The sequence below is a fragment of the Volvox carteri genome (assembly GCF_000143455.1).
Source record: "Volvox carteri f. nagariensis unplaced genomic scaffold VOLCAscaffold_81, whole genome shotgun sequence".
Taxonomy (NCBI): Eukaryota; Viridiplantae; Chlorophyta; class Chlorophyceae; order Chlamydomonadales; family Volvocaceae; genus Volvox; species Volvox carteri.
The window spans coordinates 249,211-264,858 of NW_003307624.1; the positions used below are offsets into that span (position 1 = coordinate 249,211).

The following is a 15,648-nucleotide window of genomic DNA, read 5'->3' on the forward strand; positions in this document are numbered from 1 at the left end:
GAACGATGCGTCGCCGCCATGTAGCTGTGGTGCATGCGACAATGCGCAAAGCGCAATCCGGCCGTGTGCCGGCGGGCAAAGGCGAACAGTTGCAAAGAACTTCCGGCGAGGCGGGCGAATGCCGCAACCGCGGCAACAGCGGGCGTAGCGCCGAGGAGGTGCATTGCGTGAGGTTCAGTGCAGGAGCTGATGAAGAGTGCACATTTAGACGAGATGGTAAGTCGGGCGAAGCGGCGGTAGGGACGTCGCGGAAGGCGGAGCGGCCGGCGGTGCTGTAGTTGCACAGGCAACGCCGGCGGACTCGTCCAGCGACGGAACGCCCGAAAAGGCACTGGACGTAGCGCGGCTTGGAAGTAGCGCGGGGTGCATATAAAATGGGGTAGGCGCGTGACTGAAAAGCCAAAATCAACTGTGTGAGTCGAAGTGTTGTGCCTTTACAGAAAGGAACTAGCGGAGTTCTGTACAGCCTGCTTGGTCGGCGACAGACGTCTGGCACTCCAGCGGCCACCTCGGGCAGTACTGTGTGGACGACAAGCTTAAACAGCACATTAAGGAATGGCAGTAAGTAACGTTCGCGGTTTCCAGCGCGCAATTCATCGTTGGGCACACTGGACTGTTGGAGACGCACGCAAGGCAAGTGGTGAGCAAGCTATCTGTTTGAAATGCTGCAGGCGGTGGCGAACGCGGATCTGGAGCGGCTGGCGCGGCTGGCGTCCGTAATGGACAACTGCGCGACGTCGCTGGCCGTGCTGTGCAAAGTGGTATCAGCGGCCTGCCCAGAGGAGGTGAAGACCGTCCAGTACATCACACAGGTGCACGCGGAGGATGGGCAGGAGGCGAGGTCGGCGATGAGGGATGTGGCCGCGGCGGCCATGTTTGACATCATCCGGCGGCATGTCCTTCATGGCAGCGCCCTGGCATTCCCGCTCCGGGAATGCGTGGCGTTGCCCAGCGCGCGCGCCAACGAGATTCTGCAGGGGACGCCGGCGGCATACGGCCGCGAGAAGCACGTGCCGTGCAGCATCACGGCCATGGAGTTCATGCGCGGGAGCGTCCTGGGCATCGTCGTGCAGGTGTTGGCCAGCACGCGCGCTTGGGCTGCAGAGCAGGGACTGCTTCGGAGGGCGGAGCACGGTTCGCCCATTGGGGACGGGCTGGTGCTAGCGGGCGGCAGCATTCACAACACGCTGCAGCCCGCGTCGCAGCGAATGGTGGTGGCACAGGCCGACACGGACGTCTTCGTGGTGGGTGCTGTGAGTGCGGCCGCAGGCGCGTGCATGGCGGCCCAGTTTTTCGAGGGCCTGGCGCATCGCGTGGAGGTGGTGCAGGACAGCTTGCTGCTGACGGAGCGCACCGTCAGCGCGCAGTACGTGATACCACCAGGTGTGGCTGCGCAACACCGTAGCAGCTCACGGGCAGGCAGATGCGTGGGGTCAAGCCGCTGTGTGACATGAGTTAGTCTGAAATTGTTTGTCAAAATCTGAGGGGGAACTTAAACTCCGTCAGCGTCTGCTCATGTCACACAGCGGCTTGACCCCACGCATCTGCCTGCCCGTGAGCTGCTACGGTGTTGCGCAGCTGCACCTGGTGGTATCACGTACTGCGTGCTGACGGTGCGCTCCGTCAGCAGCAAGCTGTCCTGCACCACCTCCACGCGATGCGCCAGGCCCTCGAAAAACTGGGCCGCCATGCACGCGCCTGCGGCCGCACTCACAGCACCCACCACGAAGACGTCCGTGTCGGCCTGTGCCACCACCATTCGCTGCGACGCGGGCTGCAGCGTGTTGTGAATGCTGCCGCCCGCTAGCACCAGCCCGTCCCCAATGGGCGAACCGTGCTCCGCCCTCCGAAGCAGTCCCTGCTCTGCAGCCCAAGCGCGCGTGCTGGCCAACACCTGCACGACGATGCCCAGGACGCTCCCGCGCATGAACTCCATGGCCGTGATGCTGCACGGCACGTGCTTCTCGCGGCCGTATGCCGCCGGCGTCCCCTGCAGAATCTCGTTGGCGCGCGCGCTGGGCAACGCCACGCATTCCCGGAGCGGGAATGCCAGGGCGCTGCCATGAAGGACATGCCGCCGGATGATGTCAAACATGGCCGCCGCGGCCACATCCCTCATCGCCGACCTCGCCTCCTGCCCATCCTCCGCGTGCACCTGTGTGATGTACTGGACGGTCTTCACCTCCTCTGGGCAGGCCGCTGATACCACTTTGCACAGCACGGCCAGCGACGTCGCGCAGTTGTCCATTACGGACGCCAGCCGCGCCAGCCGCTCCAGATCCGCGTTCGCCACCGCCTGCAGCATTTCAAACAGATAGCTTGCTCACCACTTGCCTTGCGTGCGTCTCCAACAGTCCAGTGTGCCCAACGGTGAATTGCGCGCTGGAAACCGCGAACGTTACTTACTGCCATTCCTTAATGTGCTGTTTAAGCTTGTCGTCCACACAGTACTGCCCGAGGTGGCCGCTGGAGTGCCAGACGTCTGTCGCCGACCAAGCAGGCTGTACAGAACTCCGCTAGTTCCTTTCTGTAAAGGCACAACACTTCGACTCACACAGTTGATTTTGGCTTTTCAGTCACGCGCCTACCCCATTTTATATGCACCCCGCGCTACTTCCAAGCCGCGCTACGTCCAGTGCCTTTTCGGGCGTTCCGTCGCTGGACGAGTCCGCCGGCGTTGCCTGTGCAACTACAGCACCGCCGGCCGCTCCGCCTTCCGCGACGTCCCTACCGCCGCTTCGCCCGACTTACCATCTCGTCTAAATGTGCACTCTTCATCAGCTCCTGCACTGAACCTCACGCAATGCACCTCCTCGGCGCTACGCCCGCTGTTGCCGCGGTTGCGGCATTCGCCCGCCTCGCCGGAAGTTCTTTGCAACTGTTCGCCTTTGCCCGCCGGCACACGGCCGGATTGCGCTTTGCGCATTGTCGCATGCACCACAGCTACATGGCGGCGACGCATCGTTCTCTTCCGCGTGTGCTTCTTTGCCGTTTGTCTGGTTCTGCTCTGGATCGCTAACATTGCGCGGGATGTCCAGGTGCCCAGATCGCGCTCACGCCCGTTCTGGTGGTCTGACAGTAGCCATGGCCGTTCCGGCTTGCCACAACCCCTTGCGCTTGTTTCCCACTACGAGCTTTTGCCTCTTTACAAGCTTTTTCGCCAACTGCTGCACCGCACTTTTCGGCTTTCCTGGCATTTCAGCTACGACCCCGACCCGCGCGCCGCGTACGTTTCCCAGTGTCCCCCGCAGCTCGCCGGGTCGGTTCGTCTTTCTGCCAGGGGGCGCACAGCCGTTTGGCGTTATTTTCCTCTTTCGTATGGACCGCGACAACCGGCCGCACACCCGTCGCTATGGACAAATTTCGTGACATCCTGCTCCTCGCCGGTCCTTCGAACCGCTGCACGCATGCGCCACCCTTTCATGTGCCCGCCCCGAATCACTGCGCGATTCACTGCGTCGCGGCTCCTGGCGTTTTCCGCAAATCACATTTATTGTGCGGTTTGCAATTACGATATGGATATTGCGCGTACTAGCCGACATCCTGCATCTTTCGTCCGGCTGGAGTTGACGTGCATTTCCAAGAATATGAACGATTCCGTCTTGGCTGGCCGGCCGGGGCTTTTTCGCCGGCCGCGAGCATCTCTCGCGCTTCATAACATAGCCCCTTTCCGAAAGTTTATTCACGTCCATGCACTTGCGCAGCGCCGTCAGCACCATGTCCCCAGTCCCGTCTCCTCACCACCTAGCGCACTTTGATTCATTCCATACTTTACACCCCAATCCTGTCCGACCTCGCGTTCACAACTGAGCGGGCGAGCTGCACGCCGCTCCTGGAATGCAACAGCTTTTCGCTGTGCTGGGAGCAACACGCCGCTTTCACATTTCCGCTTGTCCGCCTGCCATTTCCATGGCGCTTTTTTCATTGCCGCATTCCACTTGTCCCAGCGCCCCACCCGTTACCGCAGCTGCCGACGCCCATGCTCACCCTGCGAAGACGTACTGACCGCGCTCCGGCGCTCTTCCGATTCAGCCCGCCCCCTTGAAGCGTCCGGTTCGTACGGTGCCGCGACTTGTATAAATGCAGGCCTGTGTCGCCTTCTTTTCCATACATTCTCCTCTTTCCATTTTTAAGCTTATATACCGAACTCGCTTTCGCGGTCGGCAGCCAGCCAGCCTCTCGCTTCGCTGACCCCAGTTCTACTTTGGTAACCGCGATCAACATGCCTCCCAAACTGGCTCGCCCATCCCAACTCCCGCAACAGTCCCTTCCGCCCACCAACTTGGGCGCTTACGGCGCGCCTTCGCCGAGCCTGCCGTCGGGCTCTTCCGCCGGCGCGTCAGCCAAGCCGCCCGTCAACATCGCCGACCTGTGGGCGCAACTAGCAGCGGCGTCGCCAACAGGCGGAGGCCGCGATCACTCCACGCCATCCGGGGTGCCGAGACGGCCGCTGTCTTTCAAGTATGCGCCTCATCTTCCGTTGCTAGTTGCCGCCTTGCCGCGCCGCACCCTGCCACACAGCATGCATGCCATTCCTGCTGCGCGCCCACGCGCCACTCCGCCTGTCCCGTGCATCCACCATCCTGACACGCCCTGCTGCTGCCCCTCGTACCGTCAGGCAGCAGCTGCTCTTGGGAAGCATGGGATGTCACGCCGAGGACGTCCTGCGCGCTAACCACACCAATGCCGAGTTCAACGTGCTCCTGGCCGAGGCCCGAAAGTACAGGGACGACTTCCTGGAGCAGCACGACCCCAAGCCCGCCAGCAGTAAGTCGTGCTGCCTTGCCGCCCCTTCCTCGCTTGCACCCGCTGCCGTCCCCCGTGCCCGCTCTCCAACTGTCCGGCCATGTGGCCACGGCATCCATTCCTGTCACGCCTCGCCCCTCCATGCCTCCACTTCCGTCCCGACATCCCGCCAACCTCACATCCACCCTCCCTCCCTCCATGCCCCTGCAGCGTACTTGTACAACATCACAGCAGCAATACACGAAGGCGACATGCCGGACCGTGCGACGGCGACGCATGCGGCAGTCATGCAGCTGTGGATCGCAGCTGCCGGCAGCCTGCGAGCAGATACCGCCATAGAGCTCATCTATGACTACGGCATGGACGCGGGCACCGTCCTCAAGGCGGACCAGGAGTTCGCGCGCTCGGTGCTGACGGCCGCGCAGCAGGCGCGAGCGTCGGGCGCCCTCCTGACCACAACCACGCCAGCCAAGCGAGCCGCTAGCAGCCCCGCCGAGCCAGATTCCAGTGCCCCCGCCCGCACGTGACTGTATACCATCACGTGCGCTCCCACCGGCAGAGTGTACGTCGGCCAGTCCCGGGACCCTCAACGTCGCTTCCAGGCTCATGCCCGCAACCCACCCAGCCGGATGAAGGAGGACGCCAGCCGCTACCAACCCTTCCATGACCACTTCTCGCTCACGCGCCTCATGTCCACCGCCAATCCCGCACTGGCCCAACGGATGGAGGCCTTCTACATCGCGCAGTTCAAGGCTAGGGGGCCGGGCGGCTACAATGTGCTGTGCGGGCCGCCTTCCGCCAGCCCGGCCTTCTACGCAATGAGGCGGCGACGTGCCGGCAGCGCCCACATGCCCACCGCCGTCACAGTCCAAGACGCCCACACAGCACCTGCACGCCTCACGCTGGACGGATTGGGTCCCGCGATTTCAGCGCTAGGCTTCCCGATCTTGAGCAGTGCTGTTTCATTAGGGCACGATCGCCCTTAGGCCTTCATTCACGCTGCATACTTGTCCGACCTTAACTCGTGTGTGAACGGAAGCTGCGGCCCTTACGGACGGCGGCGCTTGCGATGGTCTATTGCGTGAGGTTTGAGGATAGGGGGGGGCTCGTTGCGCTCCTTCGTATGTCCGCACTTCGAGTGCTCGGGGGCAAGTTGGCAGCGTGCAAAGCACCCATCATGTTGCCTGTTCTGGCATGGCCATCCACGCGCGACAGGGATCTTTCCTCTACGACTTCTCCTTTGTTCCTCCTTCTTAGCACGGAATCGACGAGACGTGTCCTGTGCGCGCGCTGTTGCTGTGCTGCTGTTCTTGTTCTTCTGGTTGTGGTTCCTGTGCTTCTAGCATACTCGCGCCCGCAACGACTGACTGCAAGTACATTACGCCCTGCGCCAACCGCCATGTAAGCCTCGTATGCATACATCACATTCCATTCTGCTGCTGCACCTGCCTCTCCAGCCTGGCCCCATTCCGTTCCTAGCTCTTGTCCTTGCGCACCTTACAACCAAAAACATACAGCCTTTGGAAACGCGGGCAGCTGCTTCACAAGGACCCCCCTCTTTAAGCAGCCTCTCGCACAAATGTGTCCGGTCGTACTGTGCCGAATAAAACATCCGTACAAGACGCCCAAAGCCAGGCGCGAATTTTAGCGCGCGGATGCGCACGTGCGATTCTCAAAATGCGCGTGTACAAGTGTATGTCTTTTTTTGGCGAAGAAAGGCCGAGGTGTGCCAGCGCGTTGCGCAGGAGCCACAGACGCACGCGGCATGCAGGCCGGAAATTTGGGTGGCTGCTTTGCCGTAACTGAAAGCACCGAAAGCAAACAACGTAGCTTGCAAGGCTGGGCTCAATAAACGGCCACGGGAAGAGGAAGCGTTGGGCGAAGCGGCACTTTTGTGAAAGCAAAGGGGCGCGCTTTTGGTAGCGCAACGCATACAGCACCCTGTTCAGAGTAAAATCAAAGTACAAACTTGTGCAAAATATAACATACACAAACTTAAATAAACATAAAAACAGGAAAGTCGTTCAGAGCCGTGCGGGTGACTTGGACGCCGCTGATGGCTTGGAACAGCTTTTTGCTGTGCATGCGGCCGTGCCTGCGTTAGCCGTGTTGCAGCAGCTCCGGATGGACTTCAGCCAGCAGCAGGCTCAAAAGCTGCTGGACAACCACCGGGAATGTCTTCAGTTGGGCACGTGTAGTTTTGGTCGGCGGGGTCGAGCATCGTACGCATTGCGCACAGAAACCGAGGTGCAGCGTCTCTGTAACATCGCCAACATATCCGGTACACGGTAGCAGGCTTGCCGAGCACGAAATGAAGGGGGGGTCGCATCTCACCATTCAACTAAGCATGCATGTGCTCGGTTGAATGCTCAGTAGCGTGCGAGTTTACCTATCAGTATGTTTGTTTGCATATCCCTCCAAGCGAGAGGGCTTGGACCTATACTGATGTTCGTTACAAGAAGTGAACTGAGGACTGATGCTACACGTCATGTATACGCGTTGCTTAGCTTGCAACGTGACGCGCCCACGATGAAAGGTATGCACGTAAATTCGCCCGGTGCGCCGAACACCTTGAACGCTTCAACTACAATCACAATAGACTGCTGCACTATTCTTTCCAGTCCTGCCACATTATGTTTCACCGACGTACTTCGGCACCTTCCACATCTATAACGCGGTCAGCTGCTTCACCAGGGCCCCCATATTTACGCAAGAGGTAAACGAACATTTATGAAGAAAAAAAGAGCGTCAGACTTGTCTCTAATGGGTCCCCAGCTTTTACGGACACCCGGAGCTTGTAACTTGGTAGTGTGACTATCACCGCCTGTCACTGTCACGTTAAGATAATTGCAAAACAGAGTTTTTAGCTATTCATTTAAGCCGCGCAACTTGGTGATCCTGCTTACAATCTTCGGCCAGCCGTCGCGGGAATGCCCGGTCGTTGCACGTACAAACAGAACGGCCGGCCGGGAGGGGGTGTAGTTCAGTGATTATAAAAAGACGTATTGAACCCCCGTTATCCACACGACGACGAACATGAAGCATAATTCATCTTACCGGTTGCTTGGCATCCTTATGATGGCTTTCTGCCAGTCAACTGCTGGCAGCCTTGACGTGGCCAATGTTGCTCTCTACATGAGCGAGTCTAGTGGCGTTCTGGATCTATCATGGGACAATGGGCCGATGCATCTTTCGCAGCAACTTGCAAATTTAGGCTTGGTCGTGCAATCGGCAGCTGATGCCCAACCTTCCCTTGGCGACATCGATGCTCCCAGCGCCTACATCATTCCTGCTCAATATGGGCATACACTGTACACAGCGGCAGAGGATATGAGCGAGGTCGCATCGTTTCTTTCCCATGGTGGCCTTGTAATCGTTCTTGACGCCGGCCTGGGAAATGGTGCAGCCCTGCGAGATTTCGTTTCACAAGCGCTGTCTCTGAAAGGTGAGCAAAAAATGGAAACATTTGCCGAACGTGCGCGGATCTTGATTTGAAAACCACAACACCCAGGCAGTTGACCAACTGCTCGTGTTGAATAGTTTGACCCAGCTTCAATCTTTAAAATCGTCTTTTCTTTTCTTAACGCGTTCTCGCAGGCGCATGGAATCTGTGCAAGCAGACTGGCACGACTGACAAGTTGCGGCGCTTTAGCCGCTCGAGCGGTCCTTCGCTCAGCGATGCCGCACTTTCTTTCCTCCCTGGTGGGAGTTTTCCTGGTTCGCCCGACTGGCCTGAGACCCTTGAGGACGCGCGCATCAGCACTACCTACACGTCCTGCCAGCACCAGGATAGCGACGCTGTCATTAGACCGCTTTACACGCTCTTCGGCGACGAAATGCAGGTCGCTGCGCAGGCAAGTAGAGAATGCGAGGTCCATCGAATTACCTGTTGGCACGCGTTGCGGGTCCCAGCAACAGCGCATAATCATAATCCTCAGGACTTCTTTGGACCCATATGACCTTTATAGCCGTAGTATCTCATGTGTATGCCGCCAGAGTGCTATCTTACGACTTTCTTCCAAAGGACAACATCGCGACTTGTGGGACGCGAACGGTTCAGCCTGCCCAGGATTCCGGGCTAAGGATGATGTGATTTTCCCACTTTGGCTGCCTGTACGCAGGCGTTCGGCAAGGTTGGCAGCCCCGGCGCCGTGGTGTGGCTCGGTTACAGCTGGAAGGACGGGCCCCAGCCGCAATGGGGCGCGCTGCTGAAGAAGCTCATCACCGACTTCGCAAACGGTAGGTAGCCGATGTGGGTGGGTTTCCCTGTGTGTGGGTGGTCGGTAGCTGTTACGTTATCTGTACGGATACACGGACACTCGGCCATGAGCGGCAGAACGGGGCAACATAACGACCTGTGTTTTGGACAGAGCCGTTACTGGCTTCAGCCTGCGATACATAACTTGGACGTTATTTCTCACATCGGCCCTCCTGCATGTAACCCTCTCTCCAAGCTAGTTGCATCGCTCAGTAGATTTCAACATTCCTGAGATCGCCAACACTTATTTGCTGTTCATTCAGGGCTGTACGAAATTCCGCTTGAGGAAGACCCGGCGCCCACGGATATGCTGTCTTGGATTATTGAGGGCGCCGCGGACGTCGGCCGGGATATCGACAGTGTCGTGAGGCGCTCGTTGCTCGTGCCCGCTGTCTACCCGCCTGCGCCAACCCATGGTAACAACGGTAACAAAGGCAACCATGGCAACAACGGGAATAACAGGAACAACGGCAAGAGCAGGAGCCATCGCCTTTTCGAGGCCGTTGTAAGGCGCTCCATGCTTGCGCCCACAGTGTATCAGGCCGCCCTAAGCAATGGAGACGACGACAACGGCCATCGCCGTCGCCTTGCTGATGACGTCACCGAGCAGCTTGTCAACAGCGTTGTAAAGCGCTTCATGCTTGCGCCCGCAGTCTACCCGGCCGCCCCAAGCAATGTAGACGACGGCAACAGCCATAGTTCTCGCCTTGCTGAAGACGACACCGAGCAGCTTGTCAACAGCGTTGTAAAGCGCTTCATGCTTGCGCCCGCAGTCTACCCGGCCGCCCCAAGCAATGTTGACTATGGCAACAGCCATAGTTCTCGCCTTGCTGAAGACGACACCGAGCAGCTTGTCAACAGCGTTGTAAAGCGCTTCATGCTTGCGCCCGCAGTCTACCCGGCCGCCCCAAGCAATGTTGACTACGGCAACAGCCATAGTTCTCGCCTTGCTGAAGACGACACCGAGCAGCTTGTCAACAGCGTTGTAAAGCGCTTCATGCTTGCGCCCGCAGTCTACCCGGCCGCCCCAAGCAATGTTGACTACGGCAACAGCCATAGTTCTCGCCTTGCTGAAGACGACACCGAGCAGCTTGTCAACAGCGTTGTAAAGCGCTTCATGCTTGCGCCCGCAGTCTACCCGGCCGCCCCAAGCAATGTTGACTACGGCAACAGCCATAGTTCTCGCCTTGCTGAAGACGACACCGAGCAGCTTGTCAACAGCGTTGTAAAGCGCTTCATGCTTGCGCCCGCAGTCTACCCGGCCGCCCCAAGCAATGTTGACTACGGCAACAGCCATAGTTCTCGCCTTGCTGAAGACGACACCGAGCAGCTTGTCAACAGCGTTGTAAAGCGCTTCATGCTTGCGCCCGCAGTCTACCCGGCCGCCCCAAGCAATGTTGACTACGGCAACAGCCATAGTTCTCGCCTTGCTGAAGACGACACCGAGCAGCTTGTCAACAGCGTTGTAAAGCGCTTCATGCTTGCGCCCGCAGTCTACCCGGCCGCCCCAAGCAATGTTGACTACGGCAACAGCCATAGTTCTCGCCTTGCTGAAGACGACACCGAGCAGCTTGTCAACAGCGTTGTAAAGCGCTTCATGCTTGCGCCCGCAGTCTACCCAGCCGCCCCAAGCAATGGAGACGACAACAGCCATAGTTCTCGCCTTGCTGAAGACGACACCGAGCAGCTTGTCAACAGCGTTGTAAAGCGCTTCATGCTTGCGCCCGCAGTCTACCCGGCCGCCCCAAGCAATGTTGACTACGGCAACAGTACAACGGCAACAAGGCAATAGCAGGAGCCGTCGCCTGTCGGACGCCGACGTTGAGCAGCTTGTCGACAACGTTGTAAGGCGCTCCATGCTCGTGCCCGCTGTGTACCCGCCCGCCCCAAGGAATGGCAACGACGCTAAGAACGGCAATAGCCGAAGCCGGCGCCTTTACGGGGATGACGTTGAACAAGTCGTCCGCCTATTCTTGGCTGTTGCACCCGCTGCTGTCTACCCTGGTGGTCCTGCTGTTGCTAGCAGCAACGGCAACATCGAGGGCAATATTGAAAAGGGCAACAACGACAAAGGCAATCGCCGGGCACTTTACGAAGATGATATGTACCAGCTGGCCCGCAGATTCCTGACCACAGCGCCCACCCCGATTTACCCTTCAATTCGCGGTGACAGCGTTAACGACATCGGCAGCAACAGCAAACTGCACTAGCAGAGAAATCTGTACATATGTCCAGGTAAGTACGTGCCGGTGCGACACCCGCACGTCATTCATACTGGTACCTGTCATTTTGGGTATCTTAGCCACAAACCCCTTGAGCGATTCCGTAAGCGACCTTCGTGAGCGCGCTGTTAAGGAATTCCGTTCATGCGGTCTCCTCTTCATACACATCCACTCGCATGGGCATGTTCTACTTCTTACCGTCTTCTTACCGTGAAGCGAATTATGACCTGAAAATCTCATATCTCATTTATTCGATCCTGTATCATGGTACATACAATGTCCACGTACTCGCATCCGATGGCACATGATTTCGTGACCGGGGATGAATGCGCGTGCACATATTTATACATAGCCTTGACGATACCCGCGTGGACGTCCTATTGTGTTTTTTAGCGTAAAGCTAAGCACCGGAAAACGTGTATACGGGAAATTCGTTGCCAACACGCGCTTATATATGGAGCGACTTCATTTTTCTTCACTATTGTTGAGTATCCAGTACATATAAAGATATGGCTATGTATTGCCGCATATAGTTGGGCGCGTTGTCAGCCGTTGAGGGGCCGTTGAGGGGCCCGAGCCCATATTGCCACTGTTACATATTGGTGGTAGGGCCTGTGCTTTATCATGTAGTTTAATGGGGTTCTTGGGTTGGATTTCATGGCCAGAGCCTTGGGCCGCCTGCGAGTGCTTATTTCTTATTTCCGTTTCAGATAACAATTTTTCCGTCCTAACGCACCGTCCTGCTACCTGCTGGGATGACGGAACCTGTCGGAGACTTTTACTTCGACGTGTGGCAGGATGAATTTGTCGGTGTAGACCAGCGGGAGTTCTAGGCACTAAAACTAGGTACGAGGGAAGTGCGGTAGTAGCATGTAGTAGAAGACACGTAGGTAGGAAGGTGGGTAGGTAGGTAGGTAGATAGGTAGGTAGGTAGGTAACAGTCGTAGTGCGTGTTAGTTGAAGGCCGGGAATTATAGATGCATATTCATATACTAGGTATGGCTTAGAGAGCGAACATACTTTTTCCTAGGGGAGCTTTGACTTATTGACGATTAACCATTGACTTCATTAATTTCTAGAATGTTAGGATCAGGTGCAGTGCGGCATTCTCGTAAAACCTCAGTTTTATCGCTTGATTGTGGCGGCTTATCGGGGTCTTTTTATTTTATGTCATGTTCCTTTCGCTGGTTTGTATGCGTGACTTATATGCATTCCAAGAATGCCGTGGTGTCTGGGGATAGGCTGCTGTCCTGTTTGGGAAGGTGGATGAGGTGGATGAGGTCGGTACGCGTACTTTAGACAGATTTCATGCAGTGTTATATAGGCTTAATATTAGTACTTGTTTGCAGGCTAGTTGGAAAAGTGTATCCATTGGACGCAGGTTAGGCGTATCGCTTCGTAATCGTTGCGTTGTAGTTGCGGGATTGGCTACTCCGAAACCATCGTGAATTGTTGTATGGGCCTAGGCCCAGGCGCAGGCGAGGTCACTAATATGTTGGAAGTTGTTGTTCTGTATTTGGGACAAGTAAGGGTGCCCAAGTCGCGGGGATGAAAGGCCATCGATCATTAATGAGATAACCTGATTTTTCTCTGACATCTTGAGCTGATCCGATTCTTGTTTGTAACCATTTTTACTTCGCTCGCCTCTCGGCTTGTGTTTTAATCAAAATGCATAAACACAAAGCCCCCAACTATCACACAGCACCAAGTGAAATTCGCATGGACATAAGACAACTTCAGCCATGATCCTTACAATTTATTCCATTCACAAACAGAGCAGGACCAGCAGATGTCAGCTTAAAGACATCAAATCCATTCATTCCTCCTGCGCGCACGGTAGCAAGTTACAAGTTCCGCACACAAGTGCGGGTGTGTCCGTAAAAGCCGAGGGGGCCGTGGACGTTGTATTGGTACTTATGCGGGTACGCGGGAGGTCATCTTCATTCTCCCTCGTCCGCTTCAAGGCGAAGCGCCTCAGCGCGACGTGCCTGGCCTCCCAAATTTCCGAGAGGTACCTGGGCAATGCCAGGGGTGGCGCCTCAGTCATAATGGTGCGCATGCTGCGCCCCTTAAGGACTAGATCACCATCATACTTAGCCCGTATACTCTTGTAAGCGGGACATTCATCGAAAACATGCAACTCATCTTCAACCGCTCCACAGTCACAAAGCCTGCTATAAGGTGATAAATCGTAGAATTAACAATGTGATAAAGCGGCCCAGAAGCCTCCCACTCTGTAACATTACATTACATTACAAAGCCTGCAGGTACACGCGGTGCGCTCACGCCCATTAGGCCTATTAACCTCTAACTCCCAACAGCCCAACCGAAAACGCATGAGCACATGATGTAGTCGCTGGGGCATGGTCACTTTAGTGTGCTCCAACCAATCGAGACGCGCACCCCTAGGCGTGGCCGCTCCCATCCAGTTCATATAGCGACAATACTTGGCTCCGGTAATCCCTATGGGGAAAACGCGGGGTTCACCCAAGGTATTCGGGCACTCCCACCGTCTCATCAAGCCGCTTGGCAAATGCCTTAAGAATGCTCTCAACTGGCAATTTAAGGGTAGCGTAATACGCTATAAGATCATTACCGCGCGTATTAGTGGGGGATTCCGCTCCTAAGCTAGTAAGGAAGGCTAGTACCTTACTTGTCCAACACTCGATGACGCCCCCAACTGCCAATTCCAGGTCAGCGACAAATGCCCGGTGACACAGTGTTCCCGGCCTCTTAACCACAGAGTTCCAAAACCTAAGTACAAGATTGGTCCAATGGAACTGGAGCGGCCTCTGTGACAGCTCGCGGTATAGGGAAGCCGTAGTCGGGCTCCTCGCCACAACTACAGATCGCACGTATGCACGCTGTTCCTGGACCATGGGATTAGTCATAGCACCTTCAAAACTCACATTTATGAAGTCAGGTCCCCAAACTTGCGCTCCATAAGAAAACACCGGTACAACTAGTGTATTGTAGAGAGACATACATAGCTTGGGGGTGGTAAGTTTCTTATCTCGACACAGGGTGCTGAGTCCAAACGTGGCCCGCCTCCCTGCTGTGAGTAGTTGCTTGGTACATGCTGAAAACTGTGCTCCTGGGCCATAGTGCAACCCGAGGTACCAAGCCGTCTCGTTGCCGGTCAGCACCCGCAACCCCACCCCACCTAACCGGTACTCAGCTTCCATAAGCCGCTTCCGCTCACGTGTAGCGCCCCAAAAATGAGGACCTCGCACTTGGCGGCATTCGCGGCCATACCTGTCGCTTTGCAGTAGGCTTCGAGTAGGTGGTAGGTGGTAGGTGGTAGCTTTGACACACACACGCACACACACACACACACACACACACACACGCACACACACACATACACACACACGCACACGCACACGCACACACATACACACACACATACACACACACACGCACACGCACACGCACACACACACACACGCACACGCGACACCTCCCTGGTTCGCGCGAGTTCCTTGAACCCTGCCCGCTCCCCCGCAACGGAGAATCGGAGACCGAGCTAGGTTAGGGCCTCGTGCCTTCATGGGGCGGGGTAGGGTATGTACAGGGTTTCCGGGTTTCCTCTGTGTCTTAGAAGTGAACTCTCTCACCCCAAGAGCCGGATCAGGCCCGGGGGATGGAGAGGGGGGGAGTCTTGTTGCGTGTTTCAGGCTCAATGCGTAAACTCGCGTGACGGAGCCGTGACTCATGAGAGCGTGCGCGCGTGCGACGCATCCCACCCACCGGTGGAGGGGAGAGCGGAGGAGCTAGCGGACCTGCGGCTCTCGGCTGCTTAGGAGGAGGGGACAGAGAACCCCCTCACGCCCCTTGCGCCCCGTCCGCGGGAGAGAGCTTAGGCGGTCTTTCCGTTGGGGCTGGGCTGCAGTCCCTGGCCCGGTGTCAGGCCCAGTCAGATACCTAGGGAGGAGCGAGTATGCCCCTGCTGCGGCACTGATAGGCGTATCGAGGATGAAAAGCACAACTTTCTGGACTGTCCAGTGTACGACAAAATCAGATCTGATATGGATTTCCCACGCTTCGAGCATATGAAGGACGCTATGAAGTGGGAACCTGATTGCCTGGCAAGGATGCTGGGGCGTATATGGTCCCACCGCAACTCTATCGCTTCCTTTGGTCGTTAGTGTCCTTTATCACTTGCTTTGTTTGAAGTGCGAGGTAGGACGGTGCTTATTGGCAATCTATCAGCCCTTGAGCCCTCGGCTCGTATTAGGGCGGTTTGCAGGCACGGGGAAGGCACCCACGACCATGTAACACACACACACACACACACACACACACACACACACACACACACACACACATACACACACACACACACACACACACACACACACACACACACACACACACACACACACACACACACACACACACACACACACACACACACACAGA

General features: G+C 56.7%; 3 protein-coding genes across 3 annotated transcripts in view; 2 read left to right on the plus strand and 1 right to left on the minus strand.

Annotated features, from left to right (window-relative positions):
* Positions 1-662: 662 nt before the first annotated feature.
* Positions 663-5,506, plus strand: VOLCADRAFT_107857 (uncharacterized protein; the record flags this gene model as incomplete). Its single annotated transcript, XM_002957839.1, has 6 exons — positions 663-1,383; positions 1,579-1,613; positions 2,355-3,263; positions 3,968-4,461; positions 4,619-4,767; positions 4,957-5,506. 4 exons carry the CDS (start codon positions 663-665, stop codon positions 4,043-4,045), a joined length of 1,743 nt encoding a protein of 580 aa, XP_002957885.1. The 3' UTR covers positions 4,046-4,461; positions 4,619-4,767; positions 4,957-5,506.
* Positions 5,507-7,824: 2,318 nt separating this feature from the next.
* VOLCADRAFT_99037 (uncharacterized protein) lies at positions 7,825-11,214 on the plus strand (the record flags this gene model as incomplete). Its single annotated transcript, XM_002957840.1, has 5 exons — positions 7,825-8,191; positions 8,344-8,618; positions 8,868-8,985; positions 9,268-10,659; positions 10,775-11,214. 5 exons carry the CDS (start codon positions 7,825-7,827, stop codon positions 11,212-11,214), a joined length of 2,592 nt encoding a protein of 863 aa, XP_002957886.1.
* A 1,952-nt stretch (positions 11,215-13,166) lies between these two features.
* VOLCADRAFT_99038 (uncharacterized protein) overlaps positions 13,167-15,648 on the minus strand; it is a gene marked incomplete at both ends in the record, with an annotated part of 18,203 nt that continues 15,721 nt past the window's right edge. Inside the window, 2 exons of the mRNA XM_002957868.1 lie at positions 13,167-13,241; positions 13,737-14,499. Coding sequence (XP_002957914.1) covers positions 13,167-13,241; positions 13,737-14,499 — 838 coding nt within the window. The remainder of the gene's footprint in view (positions 13,242-13,736; positions 14,500-15,648) is intronic.